The sequence below is a fragment of the Dermacentor albipictus genome, chromosome 7 (assembly GCF_038994185.2).
Source record: "Dermacentor albipictus isolate Rhodes 1998 colony chromosome 7, USDA_Dalb.pri_finalv2, whole genome shotgun sequence".
NCBI classification, from domain to species: Eukaryota; Metazoa; Arthropoda; class Arachnida; order Ixodida; family Ixodidae; genus Dermacentor; species Dermacentor albipictus.
The window spans coordinates 55,439,745-55,467,650 of record NC_091827.1 but is presented as its reverse complement, the minus strand read 5'-3'; the positions used below and the strand labels follow the sequence as shown (position 1 = coordinate 55,467,650).

The 27,906-nt window shown below is 45.9% G+C and overlaps 1 protein-coding gene across 2 annotated transcripts; it reads right to left on the bottom strand.

Moving 5' to 3' along the window:
- Positions 1-258: 258 nt before the first annotated feature.
- LOC135906802 (sulfotransferase ssu-1-like) lies at positions 259-27,649 on the bottom strand. Of its 2 annotated transcripts, none has more exons than XM_070521271.1 (2): positions 27,555-27,649; positions 259-4,029 (listed from the first exon to the last, which is right to left on the bottom strand). In XM_070521271.1, exon 2 carries the CDS (start codon positions 4,017-4,019, stop codon positions 3,054-3,056), a length of 966 nt encoding a protein of 321 aa, XP_070377372.1. In that variant the 5' UTR covers positions 4,020-4,029; positions 27,555-27,649; the 3' UTR covers positions 259-3,053. The 2 variants fall into 2 exon arrangements, with proteins under 2 accessions (XP_070377372.1, XP_065294469.1); XM_065438397.2 differs by lacking the exon at positions 27,555-27,649 and adding an exon at positions 17,154-17,215.
- Positions 27,650-27,906: the final 257 nt, after the last annotated feature.

Genomic DNA, 27,906 nt, shown 5'->3' with positions numbered 1-27,906 from the left:
TCCAAAATAATTTAAGAAGCACACGTAAGCTTAAACAGCTTGATCCGTTGGTATTTAATCAGCGGTAGGAGCTTTTAGAAATGAATGAAGGTCCTGCCTAAAATGCTTAGCGTGGAATATCAGCGTTGTTCCACAAAACCATGACATCGCTGCCTCGCGTCTTTTCCACAATCCTCTTCCTTAGCCGCTTGAGCTGGTCTTCCGAGAAGTGGTTCCGCCAATCACCGACGACACCTTTGCGAACAGAAACGCCCGATGTCGGCTTATTCAAGGTCTCAGCTCCTACTGACTCCCTCATAAGTGCAAGCCATTTGGGCACCTTTCCACCGAGCACGCTCTCAAAGTTATCGAGCATGTGTTTCGTTGAGTCATTCACACTTTCCTTCATGATTTTGTAGCTGATGTTCTGTAGTACATTCTCTAACCGACTTTTGTCACTCCGGAGCTTCGGAGTGGGTGTCCAGCTACTTACAGAGGAGATCATTCTACATGCACACAGAAAATGGCCCGACGTCCGAGCAATACGGTAGCCGAGGAGTCCCTCAAGGAGGAGTGCTTAGCCCGACTCTCTTCAATCTCACCCTCAGTGGATTAGTTTACAACCTGCCAAGCACCGTACGACTTTCCATCTATGCGGACGACATCTGCATTTGGGCATCAGGTGTGACACGACTTCAGCTTCGTGCTCGGCTTCAGAAGGCAGCCACAAAGACATCTTGCTACCTTCGTCAACAAGGACTTGAACTTTCATGCGGAAAGTGCGCAATGGTGGCATTCACGAGGAAGCCAATGTCTGGTTACGGCGTATCTATTAACGGACAACTTATAGCATACAGCAGAAGTCACAGGTTCTTGGGAGTCGTAATTGACAGAGACCTGTCTTGGACTCCGCACGTCAATTACGTGAAAAAGCGGCTGACTACTATCTGTCACCTGTTCAGGTTCCTTGCAGAAAAAAGTTGGGGAGCATCTATACACGCTATGTTACACTTGTACATGGCGTTGTTCGTTGGATTCCTGCGCTACAGCCTGCCTGCAATATCCAACACCTGCGAGACTAACCTGCGTACGATTCAGAGCATTCAAGCCCAAGCCCTTAAGATATGTCTTGGCTTACCACGCAGTGCATCAACGGCTGAAACCATTACCCTAGCGCAGGATTACCCGATCACGACGCACATTGCCGTTGAGACAATGCGTATACATCTCAGGCATTATGCTAGGTCCCCTTCCCACCACTTGGCCAGCCTCACTGCTGCAAGGCCTTGCTCGACATTTAGCGGTATTGTTAGTGCACATCGTGCGTCGTTTACCTCAGGGTACGCACCTGCGGCCACGCCAGCGTTTCCTCCGTGGTGTTTGAGCCGTCCACAAGTTGAGATAATGATTCCAGGACTACAGAAGAAGACAGATCTACCGGCCCCTGCTCTAGAACAGCTGAGCTTACTTCTTCTGCATGAAAAGTACAGCAACCACGTGCACATCTATACCGACAGATCGACTACGTCGTGCAGTTCTGGTGGTGCCGTGGTTATACCAACGCGAGGAATGACACTGCGGTTCAAGACATCGCATGTCACGACCTCAACGGCGGCAGAACTAACGGCCCTGCGTCGTGCACTGGAATTCATTGATTCGGAAAGACCCAGAAAATGGGCTGTGTTCTGTGATTCAAAACCGGCATTACAGTGCACGCAGTCAGTTCTCCGGCACGGATGTCATGAGCAATTGACATACGAAGTCGTGAAACTTCACCATGACGTCCAACAAAAAGGCCGCGAAGTCGTTTTTCAGTGGGTACCTGGCCACTGTGGAATCAGTGGCAATGATTCCGCCGATAACGCTGCTCGCACAGCCCATCAAGAAGAGCACAGCATTCCGATTCCGCTTTCGAGGACTGACGCTGCAAGGCAGCTTCGATACCTGGCACGTAGCCTCACATTGAGCGAGTGGAACTCGCAAAACTTACGACTGACACGACTACATCGACTAAACCCCTCCCTGCAGCTCCGACCTCCACCCGGACTTCCACGACGCTAAGCTACGCTTCTCTGTCGCCTTTGGTTAGGAGTGGCTTTCACAAAGACATACTCTACATTAATTGGAGTGACTGACAGTGCAGCATGCGAGGTCTGTGGCACCGAAGAAAACATCGACCACCTGCTGTGCCACTGTCCAAGATATGCCCTAGAGAGACAAGAACTTGCCAAAGCTTTCCAAAAACTGGACAATCGGCCGCTTTCTGTGCAGGTGCTGCTGGAACACCGCCCCCATCGCCCGTCGGCCCATGAAGCGGTGAAGGCACTTTTGTGTTTCTTAAGGACGACGGGTTTGTGCGACCACCTGTGTCTGTTAAGGCAATTTTTGTAAAACCACACGTGTCAGCGAACTTGCCGTAATTTCCTTCTGTCCTTCCCTCCCCTCTCTCCCTGTGATCTTTTCTTTCCCCTTTCCCATTCCCCCGGTGTAGGGTAGCCAACCAGACGTTATTCTAGTTAACCTCCCTGCCTTCTTCTTTTCTCTTTCGTCCTTCCTTCCTTCCTTCCGGAGCTTCGGGCCGAACTCTTCCCCAATGAAATCCGCAATCCGCAAGTTTGTACAAGCAGCGTTACTGTTACAACTGCGCTAGAAAGTTACAAGAGAGCTAGCAAGTTACAAGAACATTAAGGACCACATGACACACATGAGGCATTCGCAAACAGAAGAGCTCGTACAATTGTTGAACTGTAATGGTTCTGATGGAATCTTGCAACCTCGATTTCTGCGACAATTCCCCTAGCCTTCTCGTTTATTTTATACCAGTGCAAAATATCTAAAGGACCATAAACAAGCGTAAGGAAGCTGTACTTCATACGTTCGCATTTCATCACCCACAGGAGTCTCGCGAAATCGCCCAAAGTTTAGCATTTCTGCGAAACTTCCAATAGAATTTCCTTCATTTTATACCAGCGCAAAAGTTCTGACGGAAGATCAGCAAGCGTAAGGAAGCAATACTTGATCCGTTTGCATTTCATCACCGGTACGAGTCTCGCAAATCACCCAGCATTAAACACTCAGTGCGGAATATCGGCGTCCTTCCACAAATCCATCACATCACTGCCTGGCGTCTTCTCATGAATTCGCTTCTTTAATCGCTTCACCTGATCTTCCGAGAAGTGGTTCCGCCAATCACCGACGACGCCTTTGCGAACAAAATCGCCTGTCATCGGCTCATCGCAGGCCTCAACTCCTATCGATTTCTTTATTAGTGCGACCCATTTGGGAACCTTTGTACCAAGTGCGGTCTCGAGATCATCAAATAAGGTTTTCATAGAATCGTTGACAGTTTCCTTCATGTTCTTAACGCTAATGTTCAGTAATACGTTCTCTAACCGACTGTTGTCGCTACGCAGCTTCTGGGCGAACTCTTCCCCAATGAACTCGGCAATCTTCACGACCCAAGCATTGATGTCCTTCTTGAGCTGTTCGTAGGTTACGAACAAGACGTTCGGATCATCTCTGTGTGCATGCCAAGAGAGCAAATGGTCGAAGTAGTCGCCAAAGTCAACCTTTCCTTCAACAAACATGTCGAAGAACTCATCGAACGTGCCCTCTTGGAAGCGGTAGTCGGGCATGTTCCTGGTGTGGTAGAAATAGGCCACGCAGCAGTCGTACGGGTTTCTCGCTACGTAGATGTACTTGGCGTCCTTTGAGTAGGGTTGGAAGCGGAAAGACATGTGTGTCTTGATGAAGCCCGGCTTCTTCATGTCCTCAACACATTCGGCTCCTTGGAGTTCAAGGAAAGGCATCTCTATCCAGCTGAGCAGCTGATTTCTGGGGGGAGGGTGATTGTTTATGATGTTGTATGCAATGTGCTGCATCCATGTTGTCCCGCACTTGGGGTAGCTGACGATGAAGAGGTCGCCCGGTCGCGCCTTGTAGCGGAGAGCTGAACGGACGCATTCTTCTGGAAAGCTCTTGCATGTGTTGAAGCCGTCGACTTCGTGATACTGTTGATAGCGCTGTATATTTCGTTCCATGGCCAGGGCACTGCGCAGAAAGAGCAATAGCCAAGTGAATTACTCGTCTAATATTAGCAATGAGACTGATTGTGTGATCTCAAAAATAAGTGGCCGTATCACACGCCAGGCCAGAGTATTTATTCCGACAACAAATTATTAGACAGCTATACGAAGTAAGCGTAGTAGTTTTCTCAACTCCATCAGGTAATAGACATGTTAAATACCTGTGCTTCTGTTTTGGATTTCTGCCTACCCAGAAAAACGTTCGAACGTGAACTGCGGGTAGTTTTGTTTTCCGTTGAAATTGTTTAGTAACAATGATAAATGTAAGTTTCCGTTTCAATTGTTGATTTCCTGTCCATAGTGCTTAAGTACAGCCATATTGTAAAGGATGTATGCATGTACTATTTGAAATGCAGCTTCTCTTTTTTGTACCGTCTCTCTGCTGCACTGCTGTAGACTGTCCCTTTTTTTACGGGGGCAGAGACCTCGTCAGGCAACCATGCCTTTAGTCTCTGCCACCTGCAGGACGGTGTGGTTTTCGTGCAAATAAAAACCGACCGACCGACTGATAAACGGCTGAACCATTCTCTCACTATTTAAAGAACAAACTTGCGACGTGCTTAGGCAAACATGAACACATGTGCCTCGATGAACGCAGACTCTCGCTGTCAGAACGCTGGTGGCATGTCAGAGCCCACACGACGCCATCAGCTATCGTCCCAGGCTACGTACTCACCGCAGATATTATTGCTAAGATGGGGCACGCTCGACCGCTCTCAGCCGCAGCCGCAGTGGAAGCGATATCCGCGCTAACGTTTGAAGCCTTTCTGGTACGACAAACCGAGTTTCGTTGCTTCTGTTAGGTCGCTAGATAACGCGTATTGTTTAGCGAGCCTGCAACTGCCATTTATTGGGGAAGTTAGTCGCATATCCACGAATTTCTCCATCGACATCTCTACGGGAAAGAAAGACACAACGGCGTGTTCTAAAGCAACAACTGATTTAGTTACATATTGTACGCTCTGAATTGACGTGCGTTTGGGGCATAGAATCTATGAGAACGCCAGAACGCGCATGTCCGAGTCTACCTTTAGCAATAAAAAGCCGAAGTTTCGCCCGAAAGGCGAAGCATCGATTGCGATCGCAAATTCGTAGACAGCTATACGAATTAACTATAGTAGTTTTACCGGTCGCATGTACTTGTAAACATTAGTTCACTAACTCAAAGCATGCACGTACGCACAAGCAATCGTGAATACAGCTCGCTTGATGGCCCAGAAACTCGCTATGAAAACGCTGGAGTGAAGAAGTGCAGCAGCAGCAGCGAGCGAATTGACCTTCGTACTGCCTGTCGCTACAACGCGAACTTAGCGGCTAGAACATAGCACTCACAAAGCTATGAGCCCGCGGCGCTCCTAGACTTTGTATTTATCGCAGATGGCTTTGCAGATAGCACCCGCGCGGCCTAGCCATGCGGAGCAGCCACCGGACTAGAACGCCCCCCTATCCCTTCCCTACCTCACCCCGGCGCCTTGCGCCCGACTGAAGACGCCGCACCACAGAACACCTATACAAATTTAGAGAAGGGAAACTGTACCTTCCACAGTGCTACGGAAATAAGCGTAGCGGTGGCGTCGTGAACTAAAGTATGTGACCACGGGTGGCGCTGTACAACAGGAAACGGAAACGGGGTTTTGCACACGCTTTACCAGGTGTTCTGTGGCTTTACTGGGTTTACTGGGTTTACTGGGTTGGCTTCTGCGCCTCGATCGTGCTCCCGCCAGTTTAGTTGCTGTGTAGCAAACGTAGCGCCTATATTAAGTAGGCGCTACGTTTGCCACACAGCAACCAAACTGGCGGGAGCACGATCGAGGCGCAGAATACATGTAGCGCTGAGTCATATCGAGTTAAGGCACACTCTGAACTGACTTTTAAGGGCATCCTGAGCGGTTTTTCGTTTATTACGCCGCCGTTACGCCGAGTTGTGCCGCCGCGCTCCAGCTGTTGCATTTCGTGTAGGGCTACTGACAAAATGCGGTTTCCAGGTGGCACGATGGCCTCGACTGGAATAAACGCACACGACACCAAAGATTGAGTAAGCCTGAAAATATTTTATTTGCATTTTACAAGTACAACAAAAAGCACACGTCTACGCATCCACACAAACGCGGTTACATAGTCAAGAACATAGGCAAGAAATGGCTCATTAATAAGGGTAGCACAAACGCACCAGAAAGACCTAAGCTACAGAACGAACGGTCGGCTGCTAAGTATAATAATTTCCCTGTCACCGCGTGTCACTTTTATACAGCATCTTTACAGCACTACCAGGCCGGGTAGTTTGGCGGAAAGAATGCAACAGCTTACGGCCGTCAGCTGCCTCTGTCATAATTATCCTAATCTCCGCATCAACGTCGTGCAAGTCCGCATACAAGCATCTGTATCTGAACCATATATGTGCCAGCTTAATACATCTGTAGTGAAATTATGACAACCACTGCGTCTTATCAAACGTATTGGTTTTGCAAATGCGCATTACAGCTGACGGAACGACATGCTGTAAGTGAAGCACAAGAGAACAAGGACAAAAGGAGGATACAACACTTGAAGAAATGAAGAATTAGTAGGCGTACAGCAAACAAGCGATGACGGAGAACACACAATGATCGGGTGTTCTGTGACATCGCTTTGCGTATTTACGGTGTTATGGAGATCAACGGCATAAAAACGTACCTTCAAGCGTACTCCCTCAACCTCCGCCGCATTCATGATGATAATCAACGCCTAAACAAAATGAGGCACTATTTTTTGCCAAGAGTAGACCTCTTTACAGCAAGTCTATGTAATGACTCGCAGACGAAACCAGCATGCTTTCGAAAATGTTTTACCAGGCCCCGTACACTCTCAAGTTCAACAAATGGCCACAGAGGGCGAAAAGTCAATCGAGGCGCGTTTCAGCCTAAGCGCGCAAGTGGAGCTACTGTAATTTGGTCGAATACTTTAATTTGTGCTTTCTCTGCTAGGGGCGCTGAACATGCTGAATTTTTTTTTACTTTACACAAACCATTGACATAAACAATCGAGGCGTCTAAGGATGTTTTGTTACCTCAGGCAAATAGGCAGTTGCCTTTTTTATATTTGATTGTTGAAGCTGCTTTTTAGTCATAGCGTCAAGGTTTTTGTACTTGATTAACCTCCGACAGCCGACAGCCTATTGGTATCGATGTCTTTCCTGGCCGTTGGCGTTCTAGTACTGCGGCGGTAAAACCGGTAAAACATTTTCTAAAGCATGCTGGTTTCTTCTGCGAGTCATTACATTGACTTGCTGTAAAGAGGTCTACTCTTGGCAAAAAATAGTGCCTCATTTTGTTTAGGCGTTGATTATCATAACGAATGCGGCGGAGGTTGAGGGAGTACGCTTGAAGGTACGTTTTTATGCCGTTGATCTCCATAACACCGTGAGTGCGCAAACCGATGTCACAGAACACCCGATGCATCGTTATTGTGTGTTCTCCGTCATCGCTTGTTTGCTGTACGCTTACTAATTCTACATTTCTTCAAGTGTTGTACCCTCCTTTTGTTCTTGTTCTCTTGTGCTTCACTTACAGTATGTCGTTCCGTCAGCTGTAATGCGCATTTGCAAAACCAATACATTTGATAAGACGCAGTGGTTATCATAATTTCACTACACATGTATTAAGCTGGCACATATGGTTCAGATACAGATGCCTGTATGCGGACTTGCACGACGTTGATGCGGAGATTAGGATAATTATGACACCCATAAGGAAGAGGCAGCTGACGGCCGTAAGCTGATGCGTTCTTTCGGCCAAACTGATGCTGTATAAAAGTGGCACGTGGTGACAGGGAAATTATTATACTTAGCAGCCGACCGTAGGTTTTGTAGCTTCGGTCTTCTTTTTTGTGCGTTTGTGCTACCCTTATTAATGAGCCATTTCTTGATTATGTTCTTGACTATGTAACCGCGTTTGTGTGGATGCGTAGACGTGTGCTTTCTGTTCGTACTTGTAAAATGCAAATAAATGTTTTCAGGCTTACTCAATCTTTGGTGTCATGTGCGTTTATTCCAGTCGAGGCCATCGTGCCACCTGGAAACCGCATTCTGTCAGTAGCCCTACACGAAATGCAACAGCTGGAGCGCGGCGGCACAACTCGGGGTAACGGCTGCGTAATAAACGAAAAACCGCTCGGGATGCGCTTAAAAGTCAGTTCAGAGTGTGCCTTAACTGGATATGACTCAGCGCTAAATGTATTCTGCTGCGCCTCGATCGCGCTCCCGCCAGTTTGGTTGCTGTGTGGCAAACGTAGCGCCTGCATATACACGTAGGCGCTACATTTGCGACACAGCAACCAAACTGGCGGGAGCACGATCGAGGTGCAGCAGCCAGAAACCCAGTGAAGCCACAGAACACCTGGTAAAGCGTGTGCAAAACCCCGTTTCCGTTTCCTGTCGTATAGCGCCACCGGTGGTCGCATACTTTAGTTCACGACGCCACCGCTACGCTTATTTCCGTAGCACTGTGGAAGGTACAGTTTCCCTTCTCTAAGTTTTTATAGGTGTTCTGTGGTTTTACCGCCGTAGTATTCGAACGCCAACGGCCAGGAAACACATCGATGCCAATAGGCTGTCGGCTGTCGGTGGTTAATCAAGTACAAAAACCTTGACGCTATGACTAAAAAGCAGCTTCAACAATCAAATTTAAAAAAAATCAACTGCCTATTTGCCTGAGGTAACAAAACATCTTTAGACACCTCGATTGTTTATGTCAATGGTTTGTGTAAAGTAAAAAATTCACCATGTTTAGCGCCCCTAGCAGAGAAAGCACAAATTAAAGTATTCGACCAAATTACAGTAACTGCACTTGCGCGCTTACGCTGAAACGCGCCTCGATTGATTTTTCGCCCTCTGTGGCCATTTGTTGAACTTGAGAGTGTACGGGGCCTGGCCGCACTTCATCGCCGCTTTGATCCCTTGCGCTCGCGAGCTTCAGCTGTCATCGTCGGCTCGACCTCGCAGAAACAACCTACGGCGCGATGACACTGTTATCGCCCTTGGACTTTACACGGAACATTCTGGAGATGCCGATAGCGGAAATGCGCATGGAGTCGCTATATAATCGCTACTGCAACAAAACGAAATAAGGAGTTTATAGCGAGTGCTTTCCCACCGCTTTACGACCTGATGCGGTATACAACTCAAACGCTCGGACGGTTTTCACGAGGGTCAGAAATAAAATAAAATGACGATAAGCAGTAGGTTCACGACAATTGGTATGATGCTAAAAAATTAATTTTGCTTGAAGTTTATATTCCCTGTGGACTCATATTATCATAACTTTCAATTTATAACAACACAGGTGAACCTAAACAAATTTTTATCAAAGAATGCGTCATAGGTCTTTGTGGCTCGCGAACGTGAAATATTGCTTCACGAAAAGAAAAATAATAAGTGTTATTCACTGGAGAATAGCTGTGGATTGCAACTTACTCTCGCCGGAGGTGGAGAGTGGGGAATATTTATTTAAAAACTGATTTGGAAATGACCGTTTGACATCACAGTCTCTAGATGGAATACTAAAAGAAATTTCATGTCTACCACGTGGCACCAAAGGAACGTAAAGAAATACGAAAGCAGGTGAAGAAAGTCATCGAGGATAGTTTTACACAGCCTTCGAACAGTCTTGGGCATCCCCAGTTGTGTTGGTCAGGGAATAAATGCGGCTGCTTAGACTACAGTGTTTACTATCGCAAGTTAAATCATGTAACAAAGAAATACGCCTCACCGCTACCACGCATACACGAGCCACTAGACAAATTGCGCCACGCACGTTATTTTTCCTGCGCGCACCTGCGCGGCGGGTATTGACTGATAGAAGTCGATGAGACAGATTGTAAGAAAAACCACATTCACGGCACCCGATGGTCTTTACGAATTTAAGGTGCTTCCTTTCGGATTGTGCACGGCGTCAGTGACTTTTCAGCGTCTAATAGACGCCGCACTTTCACACCTAAAGTAGTAAACGTACTTGAAATACCTACACGACGTGATCGTGTTTTCAGCTATATTTGAAGAGTGCCTAAGCCAGCTGCTCGCGCTTCTTCAAGCAATACGTTCGACTGGCTCACGTTAAAGTCATAAAAATTTCGTTTTTACTCTGGTGTTCGTCGCGTCACCGTTGACGGGACTAACATGAGAAGGTCTTCTCTTTGTGTGAGGTGAGAGAAAGCAAATGGCATCTAACGAGTTACGTCAACGTCCGCAAGCGTCCAGCTCTTTCACACTTTGGCCCCGACAGCACTTCATACCGACGCGAGCAGTGTAGGTCAGGGAGCCGTGCTGGTGCAGTGGCAAGACAAGCTCCGAAAGAAGCGCTAGCCTACGTCAGGAGAACTCTCTCCACGCTGAGGAAAACTGCTTCCCTACGGAGAAGGAATGACTCGTCGTAGCGTTGGCTGTTATCAAATTTCGCCTTTACTTGTACGGCGGCTTATTCACCATCATCTGCAGCCACCATTCTCTCTGTTCGCCGACCACCTGATGTGCATATGATGGTTTTAGAACATTAAACGCCGGAAATCTTTTCTTTCTTTTTTTTTTTTGCTGCTTGGCCTTCTTATTGCTATAATGAACCGTCGCGAGGCCTGTCCATCATTGTCGCGAACCTCGCAGCCAACGCCAGCGCCTTTTCACTGTCCCTTTAAAGTGGCAGAGCATATGTTCAGGTGGTCATTCATCGTCTGGGGATAACCAACTCTGGAGAACTATGGAAGCATAAAATTAGTACAAAATGAGAAAAGCAGAAAGGACCGCAGGCTTCAGCCATATATTTGACTGTGAACTCGTTCACAGCGACAATGCCATTTCCCTCCCTTGAAGACCAGCATTTTGTTCGTGCAATGATGGAGTACAGGAGGCATACGTGAATACCTTCGGGAAACTGATTCCACAGCTCACTTGGCTTTCTACAACAACAAGATTTCCCGTGAAGAGAGCATTCAGGCAAGTATACGGAATTTCTGCAATGCTATTCACCGTATGCTTAGAAGTATTCAAGCTAATAGGCTGGGAAGGAATTAGGACTGACGATCAACGGAAAATACCTTAGCTACCATCGTTCTTCAGATGGCATTGTCCTGTTCAACAACATGGCAGATGAATGGCAACAAATGAATAAGGCCCTTAACCGTGAACGGGCGAGATTGGGTTGATGAACAATATGTAAAATACAAAGGTAATCTTTACCAGCCTGCAAACAAGAATTCATAATCGCCAGCCAGCCTCTACAGTCTACGCAAGAGTATGTTAACCTGTCACTTACTCACAGGAAAACCTGACCATGAGAAAGAAGTTTGCAGAAGAGTGAAAATGGATCAGTGTACATACGGCAGGTATTACAAAATCCTGTCTAGGAGCTTACCATTGTCGTTAAAAAAAATCAGTCATTGCCTCTACCGGTGCTTATGTACAGGGTATAAATATGGAGGTTAACAAAGAAGCTCGAGAACAAGTTAAGGACCACGCAAAGAGCGATGGAACGAAAAATTTAACCTGCTGTTAACAGCGGGATGGAAAACCAACAAGCCCAAGCTGCTATTCTAGAGATAATTTTAAGGCTTAACTTTGAGTGCCAGGAATGAAGCGGCGTGGATCAGAGAGCAAACGGGGATAGGCGGATAGCAGTAATCCAGTTGACATTAAGCTAAAACAATGAAACAGGGCAGGCCATGTAATGCGCAAGGTGGATAACCGGCGGACGAATAGAGTTACAGAACGGGTGCAAGAGAACGGCAGCGCATTCGAGGACGCCAGGAAATGTGGTTTGATGATGAATTTAGGAAATCTGCAGACGCAAGTTGGAATCACTCGCTTCTAACAGTGAAGGTGCATAACAGTGGTAATTGGAGATGGCTGGTAGAGGCCGTCTTCGTGAAGTGAACATAAAAATATATGCAGCTGATGGTGATGACGATCTTATTTCCTTGCATGTTTTGGTCGCGAGCTTATTCCTCAAATAACTGCGTTCACTGAATAGGGGTAATGTAAAAGAACGCAGTGCTTTGGGTGGTTTGTCAATGGGGAAGGGTGCGGTGACACAAACGTATATATACATATATATATATATATATATATCAAACGCAAGTACAGTCGTGTTATGGTACACAAGGAAAAGTGCGCTTTGCATAAGTTAGCGCCTTTTTTTTTCTTTGTGATCTACATAACACGGTTCTGGAGGATGCATAACGCGTGTCGTGGAATTCAAACTACGTACAGTCGCGATCTTTTTGAGGGTGAACACGGGAGTGCGTGGCTTTCCGTACTGCCAGGGCAGTTTAGCGGCGGCACCGAGAAGTAGTGCGCATGCGCGGTGGGTCTGGCGTGTGAGAATTCTACCATCGCGCGCATTGCGTCACGCATACACGCGCGTGTCGTCTGCTACACGCGCACCACAACGAGGGAGCCGTACGCTTCAGCAGGGTTAACAATGTTGAACTTGAAACCACATTCCACACGATGTGTACGAATAAACTTGAACCTGTTATTTTTTGCCGACGCTCCCAAGATCATTGTTGTTCTGTAGCTAAGCTTTTGCGAGGCATGTGTATTATACTTGTGGGTGTAACTGTGACCATCCCTGTGTTCGAGGAAGGTATGCGTTCACATTGCCGCATTGATCATAGCAACCTCAGCACGGCCCCGTATTCCTGAAGACGAGAGGTGGGAAATGGTAAAACTTTCGCTGAAGGGATATTCTCAGCGCACCATCGGCGCATTGGTGCAGAAGCCGCTGAAGAGTGTCAATAGGATCATCCAAGCATTCAGGAAGGAAGGCCGCTTTTCTGACGCCCCACAGAGGCGTCGGGTAAGGGCAACAACAGACGAAGGCTTATGGTAACTGCAGTAGTGGACAGTCCCTTTCAGTCCTCGAGGGAAGAGCGGGAGCTGCTCGATGTGGAAGCTTCCGTTGTTGCCATGCATATACGGCGACGCCTCGCGAGTGCTGGATTGCGAAGTTGTGTGGCTGCACAAAAGCCCCGTTCTCACCGCTTCGAACAAGGTGTCACGAGTGCAATTGTGGACTTCCGATGACTGGAGCTGAGTAATCTCAAACGAGTCGACTTTTTCAACACGTCAAAACTAATGCGTGCGCATGTGGCGCGCAAGAGGGACGCGGTAAGAAAATTTTCTAAACTGACTTTATTTTGTTTGAAGCAGTGGATTTAGTATAAATTCCACGCCGTTACGAACCAGCCAATCTGCAGGCAGTCGCGGCGATCGGACGCACCTGCATGGACGTGTGGGGCTCGGTGTCGAGACGGGGTCTCGGACACCGCATCGAGAGCGCTCTTACTTCGCAGCGCTATAGTGGAGCGAAATCTTGGACAACCTGCTGCTCCTTCCTTACGCCGCTTTCCCAGATGCTGATTTTATGATCCAGCATGACCTTCCGCCGGTGCACACTGCAAAAACTCTGAAAGAGCGCCCGTAAACTCGCAGGGCCCATCTGCTCTCCTGGCCAGCCAAGGGCACTGACCTGAACATCTGCGAAAATGTATGGGGCCGCATAAAAGCATCCACGGCGCGACACCCTATTCATTCGGCAACTGCGGACGAGCTGCGAGTAGCTGTTTGCCAAGAGTGGGAACATCTTAGAGCAAGCAACTTTTTGCCTGCCCTGTATTCTTCCCTGCCGTCTGGAATGGCAGCAGTTGTTTCTGCAAGAGTGAATATGACAAAACGTTAATGAAAATCAAACAGCGATTAATTCCACTTTGCAGCTGTTGCTTTTGTAGGTCTTTCATTATTTTGTGAAAATGGGCGAAATAAAAGTTCATACGTTTGCGTTTCTTAGCTTGTTTTCTGCATTGAGTGGCCAAAAGAACCGGGGATAAAAGAAAAAGAAAACTAGGTAACGATTTCCAGGTAACTAGCGTAACGCTAAAAATGAGGAACACACCCTCTAAACTGGAAACATCTCGATTTTGCTTACAGTGATAATTTGATCACCACCGAGGAAACAAACAGCTAGCAGACGACAAGCGAGCGCTCCGATGACGTAATGCGCGTGAAGGGAAGCTACACTCGCCGCGCATGCGCACAGATATTGTGAAGCGCCGCTTAGCGGCGGTGGTAGTGTCGAAAGCCACGCGCTCCCGTGTTCACGCTCAAAAAGATTGCGACTGTACATGGACGGACTTGAGTACCCTGACACGGCCCTGTTATGTAGGCTGTGCTTGTTTTGTTAAATTGGATAGCTTTATAGAATTTCTTCATTCGCGTTTGGTTGGCCAAACGCTTATGCATATCTTTTCCTTTGTCCTTCTCGCGACGGTTGAACATTTCACTAATAATGTATATGATTCATAAGTGATGACGTTGGTGTATCATACCTGTTTTGTAAAAAACATTCAGATCTCTGTGTTCCCGTCTTGCAGTATAGCAGTTTCCAAGGATCTTGATAGAATTTATTTACAGGAAAGACAGTGGTTGACATGAGCTAGTGTGCTGCAGTCTGTTCCCCAATTGGTCAGAGTAACTGAAGCCTGGCATTTAAAATTGCGTTCAGACTTGAAGCCTCGTTACTCTGATTTCTAAATGCACCTTTTCGTGTAAACCATTTATAAAGCCGAAGGTGGGGAAGCAGTTTCGATGTTAAAAGCTTCAAATGCTATGAAGGCTAGAATACTCATTCTGAAAGTCCCCCTAGGGACTTTCAAATTTACTGGGAGGCTAGAACGTCTACGACAACTTATGTAACGAGTTAAAAGACGCAGTGTCACCTACGACATTACAGCGAATACATTGTGTCCGTACATTTTCTGAACTACTATAAGTACAGCTCGCGCCTATAAATGCTGTGAGTTGCTTTGTAACTCCATGGCGTTTGTCGCCGTGACGTCACTGTTGGCATTGACGCCATCGATGCCTTCCAGGTTGTTTTCCTCAAACAGCTTCATTCTCAGTGCATCTAATATGTGGTTATATATGTTTTTTTTTAGGCTCATTAATCATTCCCACGTACGCCTTCCTCCTGCCGCCGATGCTGTTATCATTAGCATGACGACGAGAATTTACACGAAAGATACCGCCAAATTATCAAAAACGATTTCTGTGCGATGTGATTAATGTAATTCTCGTTCACTACAGTATTGCTCACTGTGACCCCAGAAAACATAACTGGCAGATTCTGCCGCTGTCAGAGCCTGTGTAAGGCGCAATACCTTGCACTAATTGCACAAGGCTGCTTTTGCGCTTTAGCCAACTTAGCGCGCTTCAGTCCCAATCGCACATTGCTTCCTTGGCGCGAGTTAACATCCAAAAGGAGGTGGTAGCGAAAAACTTTCATTCCCTCTACACGCTGTGACATAGGCGAGGATGTGGTTTGGCCTGAAGATGACAAAAAAAAATTCCTTGTTTGTCGTCAGTGAAAACAAGCGCCGTCGTTAGCGCAAAAGTTCGGAACAGACCTGTGCGACTGCGGAACAAGATAAACTTAGTGCAAAGCACTAAACTGCTGGAGCAATAACAAGAAAAAAACGAAGAGAGAAATTGCCTCGCAGTTTGTCAATCTGCCAGATCGTCCCACACAGAGCGAGGGTCACAAACATACATAAAACGTCAAAGGGTGGATAAGGTGATAAAGAACACAAAGAACGCGTAGCACTGAAAAGAGCAAATGAGTTCCGAATGTTTCAGACTAACAATTTTAGTTTGCAAATAGGTCCCACGGAAATGAATGGAGGAGTAGAGGACGCGTCTCCTAGCAAGAAATACTAGGCGTAAAAGTTTACTGCGCACTGGCAGCCATTACCATTTAGGCCAAACACAAACACAATGCCTCCATTTCCTCCCAGTAATCGCAGTATGAACGTCTAGACAAGCAGCGAATATATGTATGTCCAGCTCAATTATCTTTGACCGAATAATATTTCTTGGTGTGTGATTTAAGACCACGTCAGATGATATCACCGGTGCTACTTTCCCATCTACAAGCTGGGTTTTCCAACATTTCTTAAAGCAACGCTAAGGATAAAAAGACAAATAAAAGTAATCTAAAGAAGGAGTGGTTAACCAGAGAGTATTGCCGGTTGGTTAATTTGTATTATCTTTCGTACACTAAAGCGAAACACTTCTTTGTTTAAACTGATAAAGTATTCATTCGAATTTTGTTTAGGTTAATTTCTCGCAATTAAATTGATTTCGAGAAGGGGAACTGAAGTCGAATTTGCGATTTTGATATTTTCCGTGAGGGCACCCCCTTGTAGCTACTTCAGTGCGACATCGCAGATACTGAAGAATTTTCTCACAGCCCTCAAGGACCACTAACATTTCTTAAAATTTGCTAAATTTTGTCTTTAGCTCACTTAGAATAAAGTACGCCTTTCCCTATAACAGGTTAGCTGGGCCCGAGCTATCGCTGTCATACCATTCACGTTACGGAGGCCTAGCGCAGGAACAACGCCGCGTCCACACTTGTCTTTCGTTTTTTTCGTCTTTTAAGGAACATCTGGCTTATCCAGTTACCCGTACTTTTACGTGTCGGGTGTCTAGCGAAGTCTTTCGCGAGCCTTTCCCATGGGCAAGCGATGCCTAAGAATATGGCACTTTTCATAGATAACGCGCAGCCAAAACAATTAGGCAGTACGACGCGCTCCTCTAGGTCCCCCTACGTGAGGGTTCACGCGAAAGTGTGCCGCGCTTTGGAATTTTTCCCCATTCTGACCACCAACTTGCTCAGCAAGACATGGTCTTTGCGCAGGTTCGATAACTAGAGATTGGCTTATCTCACAAGTTTTTTTTATTACCAAAGACGGCTATCATGACGTAAAAAAAAGAATTTGATTATGGGTTTTACATGCCAAAAGCCAAAATCTGATTACGAGGCCCGTCGTAGCGGCCGACTGCGGATTAATTTTTACCAGCTAGGGTTACTCATCGCGCACCTAAATCTAGGTAAACCTGCGCTTTTTTTTTTCTTTTTGCATATCGAACCCACCGGAATGCTGCCGCCATGGCCGGGATATGATCCCGCGACCTCGTGTTTACCAACGCAACACCAGAGCCACTAAGCAACCACGGCGGGTTTTTCACGGTGAGATTGCCATTCTAAAAGTAGAGGGGAAACTTACCAATGCTGCAAAATCAGATTTCTTTCTTTGGTGTCCTTCCCTGTAGTTGGTGGAGTGTGCGAGTCAGGCTGAAAGCCTCCACTGAGTAAGAGCTCGGCGTGACATGTGAGTATGTAGGATGTCTGTACATTGAGCGATTTTTCACTGAATTTGTGTTTCCGTTTCCTGCACGTGTTTTTTCACCTGCGCAGGGCATTTTCCCTACGTGGCTTCGCAGATGTAACGCAAAAAAAAGAACATGTACGATGCACATCTGCATGCAAGCTCGATGCAGCCACATCCTGTGCTACTACTTTCTCGCCTAATAAACCGACAATAAAATAGATGCTCCAACAATAAAGAAGAAACCTCTAGATTACTTTCTTCACTCACAGCTTTAGCTCTTTTATGGTGTTGGTAGGTAGGTACGGTAAAATGACGTTTAACTCGAAAGTTTGGAAGCAGTACTCCGCCGGCTACTGCCATTTGACATATATGCAAAACAAAATAACTTTACACAAGAATGACATAATAATAAAAATGCAATGAGTACTCTAAGGCGTATTGTCATTCACAATTACTAGACTGAAATACAACACAAACAAAATCACAACACAAAATGGTCCCTATACACTCTTAGCACGGTAATGTTTAAGTTTACCTTTACTCGCAAGTAACCTATAACATAAAGGTAACTAGGTTATTGAAACAACTTGATATTTGTGTTTTCGTTAATTTCCGTCGCGGCTAGAGGTTACATATGTCGATGCAGCTATATTAAGTGTTACTGACACGCCAAATGTCCGGTAACCTTTAGGTTGTAACTTATAAAAATGTTTTTTCGTGGGCCAGGGGACCTATTTTATGGATTGGAAATTTTCTGATGACTGTGTCGTATTGCGATCTTGATGTGACGTTTTCAGCCAAGTCTAACTCGTCGAACGTGGTGTACGGCCGCGGCACGGAGGCTGGTCGGACTAAATTAAAATTTTCTTGGGGCTAGTTGTAAAGCTTGCTTTCGCAATGTAAAAAAAAAATCTCAAATCTAGCACGAGCGCATGCTTCAGTGAACCAGCAGCAATTTTGTGGTCAATGATCTCGAACAATCTAACAGAGGAAAATCGAACAAAAGACACGTTTGTTTCCTGGCTATCCCGCTAGTTTAAATTCTCTCAATCATTAAAAAGGAAAATACTGAAAAATAAACAGCACTGCTGCAGTACCAAACTGAAAGTGTTCATTGAAACTTCACCCCACAAATTCTGGCGATCTATAAGCTCCCAACCGTCAACAGTACGGCAAAATCCACTAAAGAAATAGATGCCGACTTCTTCAACAATAACTTTCAGTCAGTGTTTACGTATGATAATGGCTCTACTGGCCTTACCATAGGAAGGGCATGTGAAAGCACACTGATCCTCCAACAGTATCCGAAGCGGGAGCACTCACAATTTTGTTAAATAATGATGAGAAGAAATGGAACGGACCAGAATTGTCGCATTCCAGCTGAGTGGAAAGTGGCAAAAATTATTCCAGTGCATAAATCGGGTGGTGTTCTCTCTGCAGCAAACAATAGGCCCAATTCCACGCATGCACATGGTGTTAATTATTGGAGCACATTGGTTTAAAATGCATGGCAATCTTTCAAGAAGCCAATAACGTACTCCATAGAAGCCAAAACGGATTTCGTACTGGCTGGTCGACGGCTACAGAACTGATAGAAAGAACTCATAATTTTACACAATGCCTCAATATCCAGTCACAACTCGACGCCATTTCTTTAGATCTATCAAAGGCCTGTGATCGAGTATCCCATGTTACACTCCAATTTAAACTCATAAATATATTTGGTGAAGGACCATTGATGTGGTGGATATATTACCTCTGTGATCGCAATCTGTTTGTGCAGTATAATCAGCGCACTTCGCAATTAGCTCGTGGTCTTTCATGAATCTCTGAAGAGACAATTTCAGCTCCACTTTTGTTTCTGCTGTACATAAAGTACATAAATGACATTCCAAATGAACCCGATGTAAAAATTCGACAATTCGCAGAAGTGTGTGCTGTACACAGAAATAGAGGACGCTAGTTTCTCGAAAGGCAGAACAATGCCTTAGGAGAGATAGGAGTGTGGCACAACAATTTGCAGATGACAATTAATTTAGGCAAAACAGTTTCTATGTTGATAACAAGAAAGAAATCTAAACTTGACAATGTGTACTCCTTGAATAACACGATTATGCGAAGCCTGACTGAATATCTGTACTTAATTCTGACCTAAATTGGACTGAGCATGTCCAGAGCATAACCAGCAAACAAATGTCCAAATTGTTCTTATGAGGGCCTGGCATCATTCTATAAGTGAAACAAAACATTTAGCCTAAGTCATGTTCCTCCGACCAGTTCTGGAATATGCGAACATAGCTTCCCTTACACAAAACATAGCTTCCCTTACACAACACATAGTTCCCTTACACAAAAGATAACGTCAAAACTCTTGAAATGGTGCAAAGAAAGGCTTCGCGCTTTGCCTACAAATGCTATAAATCCCCTCAGTTAGCCAGAAAACTTTCACGCTCTGCAGGCCTCCACACGCTTTCCTGTCGTGCTAAAATGCACTGCCTCAAATTTTTCCATTTATTACTTAATAATTTGTTAAGAATGTCCTGTTCTGACTTCGTTCATATTAGCCTTTCAAGAGAAACCAAACAAACACATGATCTAACACTTCATTAATTTTTGTCCTAATGGCACTTTCCGCTATTCCGTTTTTCCAGAAGTAGTCTAAGACTTAATCAATTGCATCCACCGATTAGAGCTCAGCCAGCTATTAAAAAATTCATCAAGCTGTGTGAGAGCTCTGTTCTTTCATTTCTTTTGAATTGACATTGTAAATGTTGTCCTACTACTACAGAGGTTTTTTCGCATTGTGTTTAACAACTGGAAATGTATTTATGGTTCCTTTATTCAGCCTCTTTTGTCTATAACACATGTATTTTTTGTATTATCATGCTGTTGTTAGAACTTCAGAACAGAAGCCAATGAAACTAATGCTCAGTGTACCACCTGTTTTCATGGCCACTCCTTCAAAAATCCCAAATGGAATAGACAGTAGCCGTTCGACCTTCCAGAAACGCCTTGACGGTTAGGCGAGAGCGTCTCGGACAGCTTTGAACTGAGCGATAAGAGAACATCGCAAGGCTCAGCAATTTCTCCATCCTTATTTAACTTGGCAGTGACAAAGCTCTCTCGCGGACTGTGCGAAATTGCCTAAGTGGAGCACACCATATACGCAGACGATGTCACCATCTGGAACACCGGTGGCAGCGACGGGGAATTGGAAGCTCGCATGCAACAAGCCATCTCGGTTACCGAAGCCCATCCCACCCCAATGGGACTTCGCTCATCTTCCAGAAAATCTGAGCTGCTCATCCACCACCCCCCAAGACCAGGGCGCCCGTTCAACGACTGGCGCACTCACCACACTCGGTGCATAGAGTTACACGATAGGGACGGAAATCGCATACCTACGGTTGACAAAATACGAATTCTAGGACTAATCATCAAAAGTAACGGCTCCATCTGGGTGATGCTGGACAGCATCACGATCAAGATTGCGAACGCGATCCGAATGTCTCGGCGCATCATGAATAGGCACAGGGGACTGAGCCAGGACAACGCCATTAGAATGGCCCACGCTTTTGTACTCTGTCACATCACCATACGTGGCTGCGAGTCTCAACTGCAAAAATGAACGTCGGAAAAGGCTCGAAGTACACATACGCGCAACTATCAAGACAGCGTTGGGGCTCCTCGATAATGCCTCCACTGATCTACTCTTACAGCTAGTAGCGCACAGTCCCCTTGCCGAAACTATCGAGGCTTAGCACACGACACAGGTCGCACGCTTACCAAGCACAAAAGTGGGCAGAGAGAATCTCGTCAAGCTCGGCCTGAACACCATAGCGGAAAGGGACAACGTCCTGCAGTTACTCAAGTCATGCGAGAAGCAATTAAAGTGTTACCCTTCGCAAGAAACGTACACCCAATCCACAATCAAGGAAGAAGACTCGCCCGCGCCAGAGCCCTCGCGGCAGATGCGGCAACGTTTCCCGACCAGACAGCTTTCGTGGATATAGCGTACATGCCGGGAAAGCACGTCTGCTCGGTAGCAGTAATCGGCGGGCATAGACGAACGCGCAACTCACTCACGCTTTACACCAAGAAGCCAGCGGTAGCTGAACAAGCAGCGAAAGCACTAGCTCTCAAAGACTCGAGCTTCACAACTGTATACAGCGACTCTAGAACAGCCACTCGAGCTTGCGCCAAGAGTGGGATAGACAAGTCGACGCTACGAATCTTAGGCGGAAGTAACATCACCGATCACGCCATCGCATCGTTTCTGGCACACATGGGCAGCTTAGGGGGTGGCCTGCGGAATCTCAACGAGATCGCACACGAGGCGGCGCGAGGACTCATCGACCACGTCCCTCCGGTTTCCCCCGCTACCTCACATATCGAGTACAGGCATCAATTATTCACTTGCAACGAGCTCACTAAGCACTTTTATCTAGGCAGACGAGAGTTCCCCCTCCCGCATAAGAAATTAACGCGCGGCCAGTTGGTCACATTACGCTTGCTCGAAACGAACTCGTACACCAACCCCTGGCGCATGAAGCACATCGACCCGCACTACGACGGACAACACGTGTGTGCACATTGCAGGGAACGTGTTGACTTGCAACATATGGTGTGTGGTTGTGCATCGAGTGACGCTTACGCCAAGAACAGGACCATTGGGAGAAAGTGCTAAAAAGTGCTTCACTGCACGACCAATATTGGGCTGTCCAGGAGGCCAGCGAGGCGGTGGAGAACCTCCGTATGCCGACGAGGTGTAGAGGTGCCCTCTACACCTGGCGCCTATCCGAGTGTCCTTCAGGACCCCTACTTGGGGAAATAAAGTTTTACCACCACAATACACAGCATTGCGAAATAAATAAATAAATAAGTACTAAATAATAAAATAAATGAATTGCAGCAAATATTGCGTTCCTTAGAGAACGCCAGAAACGCACAAATTTCGCAGCGTGTCTGGCACGACACTTTCACGAAACTGTAACTTGATTAATATATTTAGTTACGCTCTATCGATGGATGCCATAATGAAAAACGCTTCAGCTTCAGCCAAACATGAGAGCTGTCATATCTCTTGTGTTGTGTAGCACTCGAAAAGCGGTCTTTTCGTAACGGCCATGCCGCGCTTTGTTTCATCGCATTAATCACGTTGTAACGCCCTCCGATTTGGTGGTGTGCGCTTGCCAAGCGTGCTGTTTGTCTTGATCCCTTGGGACGCATAGTGCAGTTACAAAAGATCCTCCTAAACTCACTAGTTCCTAACCCTCACTAGTTTTTAGAGTGAAGAAGGCACGGCGCACGAGCCGCGCAGGCAGCCATGCATGGATCCGAGCGGGCTAGAATGGCCTAGAATCATCATAATCAGCCTGGTTACGCGCACTGCAGGGCAAAGGCCTCTCCCATACTTCACCAACAACCCCGGTCATGTACTAATTGTGGCCATGTCGTCCCTGCAGACTTCTTAATCTCATCCGCCCACCTAACTTTCTGCCGCCCCCAGCTACGCTTCCCTTCCCTTGGAATCCAGTCCGTAACCCTTAATGACCATCGGTTATCTTCCCTCCTCATTACATGTCCGGCCCATGCCCATTTCTTTTTCTTGATTTCAGCTAAGATGTCGTTAACTCGCATTTGTTCCCTCACCCAATCCGCTCTTTTCTTATCCCTTAACGTTACACCTATCATTCTTCTTTCCATAGCTCGTTGCGTCGTCCACAATTTGAGTAGAACCCTTTTCGTAAGCCTCCAGGTTTCTGCACCGTACGTGAGTACTTGTGAGACACAGTTATTATACACTTTTCTCTTGAGGGATAATGGCAACCTGCTGTTCATGATCTGAGAATGACTGCCAAACGCAGCCCAGCCCATTCTTATTCTTTTGATTATTTCCGTCTCATGATCCGGATCCGCCGTCACTACTTGCCCTAAGTAGATGTATTCCCTCACCACTTCCAGTGTCTCGCTACATATTGTAAATTGCTGTTCTCTTCCAAGACTGTTAAACATTACTTTAGTTTTCTGCTGATTAATTTTTAGACCCACTCTTCAGCTTTGCCTCTCCAGGTCAGTGAGCATGCATTGCAATTGGTCCCCTGAGTTACTAAGCAAGGCAACATCATCAGCGAATCGCAAGTTACTGAGGTATTCTCCATTAACTTTTACCCCAATTCTTGCCAATCCAGGTCTCTGAATACCTCCTGTAAACACGCTCTGAATAGCATTGGTGAGATCGTATCTACCTGCCTGACGCCTTTCTTTATTGGGATTTTGTTGCTTTCTTTATGGAGGACAACGGTGGCTGTGGAGCCGCTATAGATATCTTTCAGTATTTTTTACATACGGCTCATCTATACCCTGGTTCCGTAATGCCTCCATGACTGCTGAGGTTTCGACAGAATCAAACGCTTTCTCGTAATCAATGAAAGCTATATATAAGGGCTGGTTATATTCCGCACATTTCTCTATCACCTGATTGATAGTGTGAATATGGTCTATTGAGTAGCCTTTACGGAATCCTGCCTGGTCCTTTGCTTGACAAAAGTCTAAGGTGTTCCTGATTCTATTTGCGATTACCTTAGTAAATAGTTTGTAGGCAACTGACAGTAAGCTGATCCGTCTATAATTTTTCAAGTCTTTGGCGTCCCTTTTCTTATGGATTAGGATTATGTTAGCATTCTTCCAAGATTCCGGTACGCTCGAAGTCATGAGACATTGCATATAAAGGGTGGCCAGTTTCTCTAGAACAATCTGTCCACCATCCTTCAAAAAATCTGCTCTTACCTGATCCTCCCCAGCTGCCTTCCCCCTTTGCATATCTCCCAAGGTATTCATTACTTCTTCCGGCGTTACCTGTGGGATTTCGAATTCCCTAGACTATTTTCTCTTCCATTATTATCGTGGGTGCCACTGGTACTGGCCACTTGAACCACTTGAACCACTTGCACTTGAACTTTAGCCACTTGAACTATCGCATCCATATTAGTAATGATATTGCCGGCTTTGTCTCTTAAGGCATACATCTTATTCTTCCCAAGTCCTAGTTTCTTCACTGCTTTTAGGCTTCCTCCGTTCCTGAGAGCATGTTCAATTCTATCCACATTATACTTCCTTATGTCAGCTGTCTTACGCTTGTTGATTAACTTCGAAACTTCCGCCAGTTCTATTCTAGCTGTAAGGCTAGAGGCTTTCATACATTGGCGTTTCTTGATCAGATCTTTCGTTTCCTGCGATAGTTTACCGGTATCCTGTTTAACGGAGTTAGCATCGACATCCATTGCACATTCCTTAATGATGCCCACAAGATTATCGTTCATTGCTTCAATACTAAGGTCCTCTTCCTGAGTTAAAGCCAAATACCTGTTCTGTAGCTTTATCTGGAATTTCTCTACTTTCCCTCTTACCACTAACTTATTGATCGGCTTCTTATGTACCAGTTTCTTCCGTTCCCTCCTCAGGTCTAGGCTAATTCGAGTTCTTACCATCCTGTGGTCACTGCAGCGCGCTTTGCTGAGCACGTCCACATCTTGTATGATGGCAGGGTTAGCGCAGAGTATGAAGTCTTTTTCATTCTAGTGTCGCCGTTCGGGCTCCTCCACGTCCACTTACGGCCTAGAATACTTTCTAGTAAACTCTATCCGGTATACTGGAGAAAAGGCGTGCTCTCCTCACCAATACCCGCCGTGGTTGCTCAGTGGCTATGGTGTTGGGCTGCTGAGCACGAGGTCGCGGGATCGAATCTCGGCCACGGCGGCCGCATTTCGATGGGGGCGAAATGCGAAAACACCCGTGTGCTTCGATTTAGATGCACCTTAAAGAACTCCAGGTGGTCAAAATTTCCGGAGTCCTCCACTGCGGCGTGCCTCATAATCAGAAAGTGGTTTTGGCACGTAAAACCCCAAATATTAATATTATTCCTCACCAAGCGCTCCGCGAGTTCGCAAGATTTCCAACATTACGCGCGCATATAAGACGGCACGTACGCAACTAGCCACGATCCTTCCGGCTCACCCTTACCCCAATTCCCTCACTCCCATATGATACGAAGCACTAGGCTCGATCTTATTGATCTTCCGACTTTATACGCGGCATCACAGCGACGGCGAAAATTCACCTGGAGCGCCTATCGCAATTACATCTATCGTTTGATCTTGAAGTACCCCTTCACGCTTTCCCCATCGCATGTATAGTATTCTTGTCCACAAAAAATTAAGTATTTATTGCATAGTACTTCCCCATATAAACTTCCGCGTTGCACGGTTTGTGCAACAGATCGGGTTTCACATGTATCAAAACAGTTTTTCATGTCTCAGTGCGTTACCACTGCTTTTTCTCAATTACTCTTTTCACCTTACAATTACGAGTGCTATTACTTCCTCGTACACAAACATATTCAAAGCTTCCCAAACTTCTTGCTTCATTTGTCACTTTCTTCTTTTGCCTTGCAGTGCGTATTTTCTATTTCATGTTATCTCCTCCAGCTATTGTATGAGACGTAATGCTAGCAACTCTACTACTATGCAACCCTATCTTTTTAATTTGTAACAGTCCCCCCCCCCCGCCCCATGTGTCTTGTAATACCCCGTTCTGAGGGCCTTTCGGGTATTTTTTTTTTCAGAATCAGAATCCACTTTATTTCCAACACACTAGTTGGAGGCCCCCAGGCAAAAAGCTGTCGCAGACAGCTTGACGGGATCTGTGGGCCTACAGAGAGCAACAGGCAGTGGATTTCACAAATTCGAACAATTGTAAATACATACATACAGTATGAAGAAGAAATGAACTTGCTTGATACAGATACAGCATACATGGTGGACACCATCACAGAATGCATAAGCAGTGCAGGAACTGTAGCAGCCAGGAGAAAAGAAAAATAGTTCATTGCTTCATCAGGTAATCACGCACCTCCAATTCAAACGTGCCGAGTGGGGCAATGAAATTAATGTGAGCTTTAAAGAGGTTGCATAGGGTTGGTATGCAGTAATCCAGCCTAGATCTACCGTAATTTGTACGTGTACGTGGCACTGGTATTAGCCTGTGTCGTATGCTCTAGTCATACGGGAAATGTTCTCTATCATTTGGGAGTTTATTTTCATACTTACAAGGAGTTAGTTTATAGTCGTATAACTTAGACGCTTTAAACATATCATGTTTATTGAATAAGGGACCAGTGGGTAATAGCCTCGGGTGTCAATGAAAGTTCTCAAAGATTCTTAGTACCTTCTTTTGGAGCCACTTCAGTTTGTCATATTTGGGGGTCGTTGTAGTATCCCAAACTAAAGTGCAATATGAAAGACGTGAGTAAAAATTAGCATAATATATTGTATTCTTTAGTCTGATTGGAATTAATTTCCTCAGTGTGTAGAGGCAACCAACTACTTTGCCGAATTCAATCGTGAGCTTATGAACGTGCATGTTCCTAGACATTGTTTCTTCGAACCAAACCCCCCAAAATATTTCAGATGCAACGCGCTGCAGGGCCATTCCTTGAATGTTTAGGGTAAGTTCAAAGTGACTTTGTTTGTTGAGAGGTTTAAAAACAATATATTTAGTTTTTTTTATATTTAGGGTTAATCTGTTTGAGTTGAACCACTGTTCAAGGTTAATTAAGTAATTGTTTATCGTTGTGTTTAGGTGGGCTAAAGTTGGTGCGGAAAAGAAAATATTAGTGTCATCAGCATACCTGACCAGTTTGGGAGAATTAGGCACATCACATAAGTAATTGATCTAAAGTATAAACAATATGAGCCCTAGAATCGATCCCGGAGGTACTCCATGTTTTACCACAGTAGTGGGAGATGACAAGCCATCGACTTTCACGCACTGTTTTCTACTGTAAATATAGTTCTTTATGAGATCATGGGCGACGCCACGTATACCGTAGTCATGCAATTTTGACAGCAGAATATTAGGATTTACACAATCAAATGCTTTCGTTTAATCAATGAACAATCCCACAGTGTAAAGTCTCAGCGCGAATATGAGTCAATATATTGATTATTTGGAGCCGCATTTATTGGCTAGCCCATTCGGCTGCGCTAGCCTTCGATTGAGAAGTTGCAGTTAACGCACAAATGCAAAATATATTGGCTCGCGTACAAAAGCGTAAAAACTTGTACCATCTATCCGAACGTTTCGTTGTATACTATACATGCAGCTGCTGCAGGTCGTGACCGCCTTCTATACGTGTTACATGGCACGCGCCTCCTCACCCCTGGCAAGCGTTATCACGCGTATGCATTGCGGCAGCAAAGATCACGTATCGCCTGTAGTCGTGGTGTGATGACTCACGGTTAAAAGGTCACAGCCTCTAGCGGCACGCCTTCCCCGACAAACGGCGTCTCGCGAGAAGCCTTCGACGCCGCAAGTGCGTTCCAGCTTAGCTCCTTCCTTGGCGCCGCGCAGGTGTCGCGTGTGAGCAAATTGAAGACGGCGTCAAGGCCGAATCCACTACGTCGCTCGGAGGGGAGGCAGCGCGTAAAACAATGCCTCTACGGACGACGGGACTCCGTAAGACTTTCAAAGGCGCGCGAGGTGGTCGCCCACTGCGCATACGTGCAAAAAAAAGGAAAAAGAAAATGAGAGCAGCATTCCGGGCAAGTTGGTAATCCATTGCTTAAATGATATTGCGCGACATAAAAAA

Excerpts from the sequence above, each read along its gene's own strand:
- LOC135906802 (XM_070521271.1), bottom strand. The coding sequence starts at position 4,019 with ATGGAACGAAATATACAGCGCTATCAACAGTATCACGAAGTCGACGGC.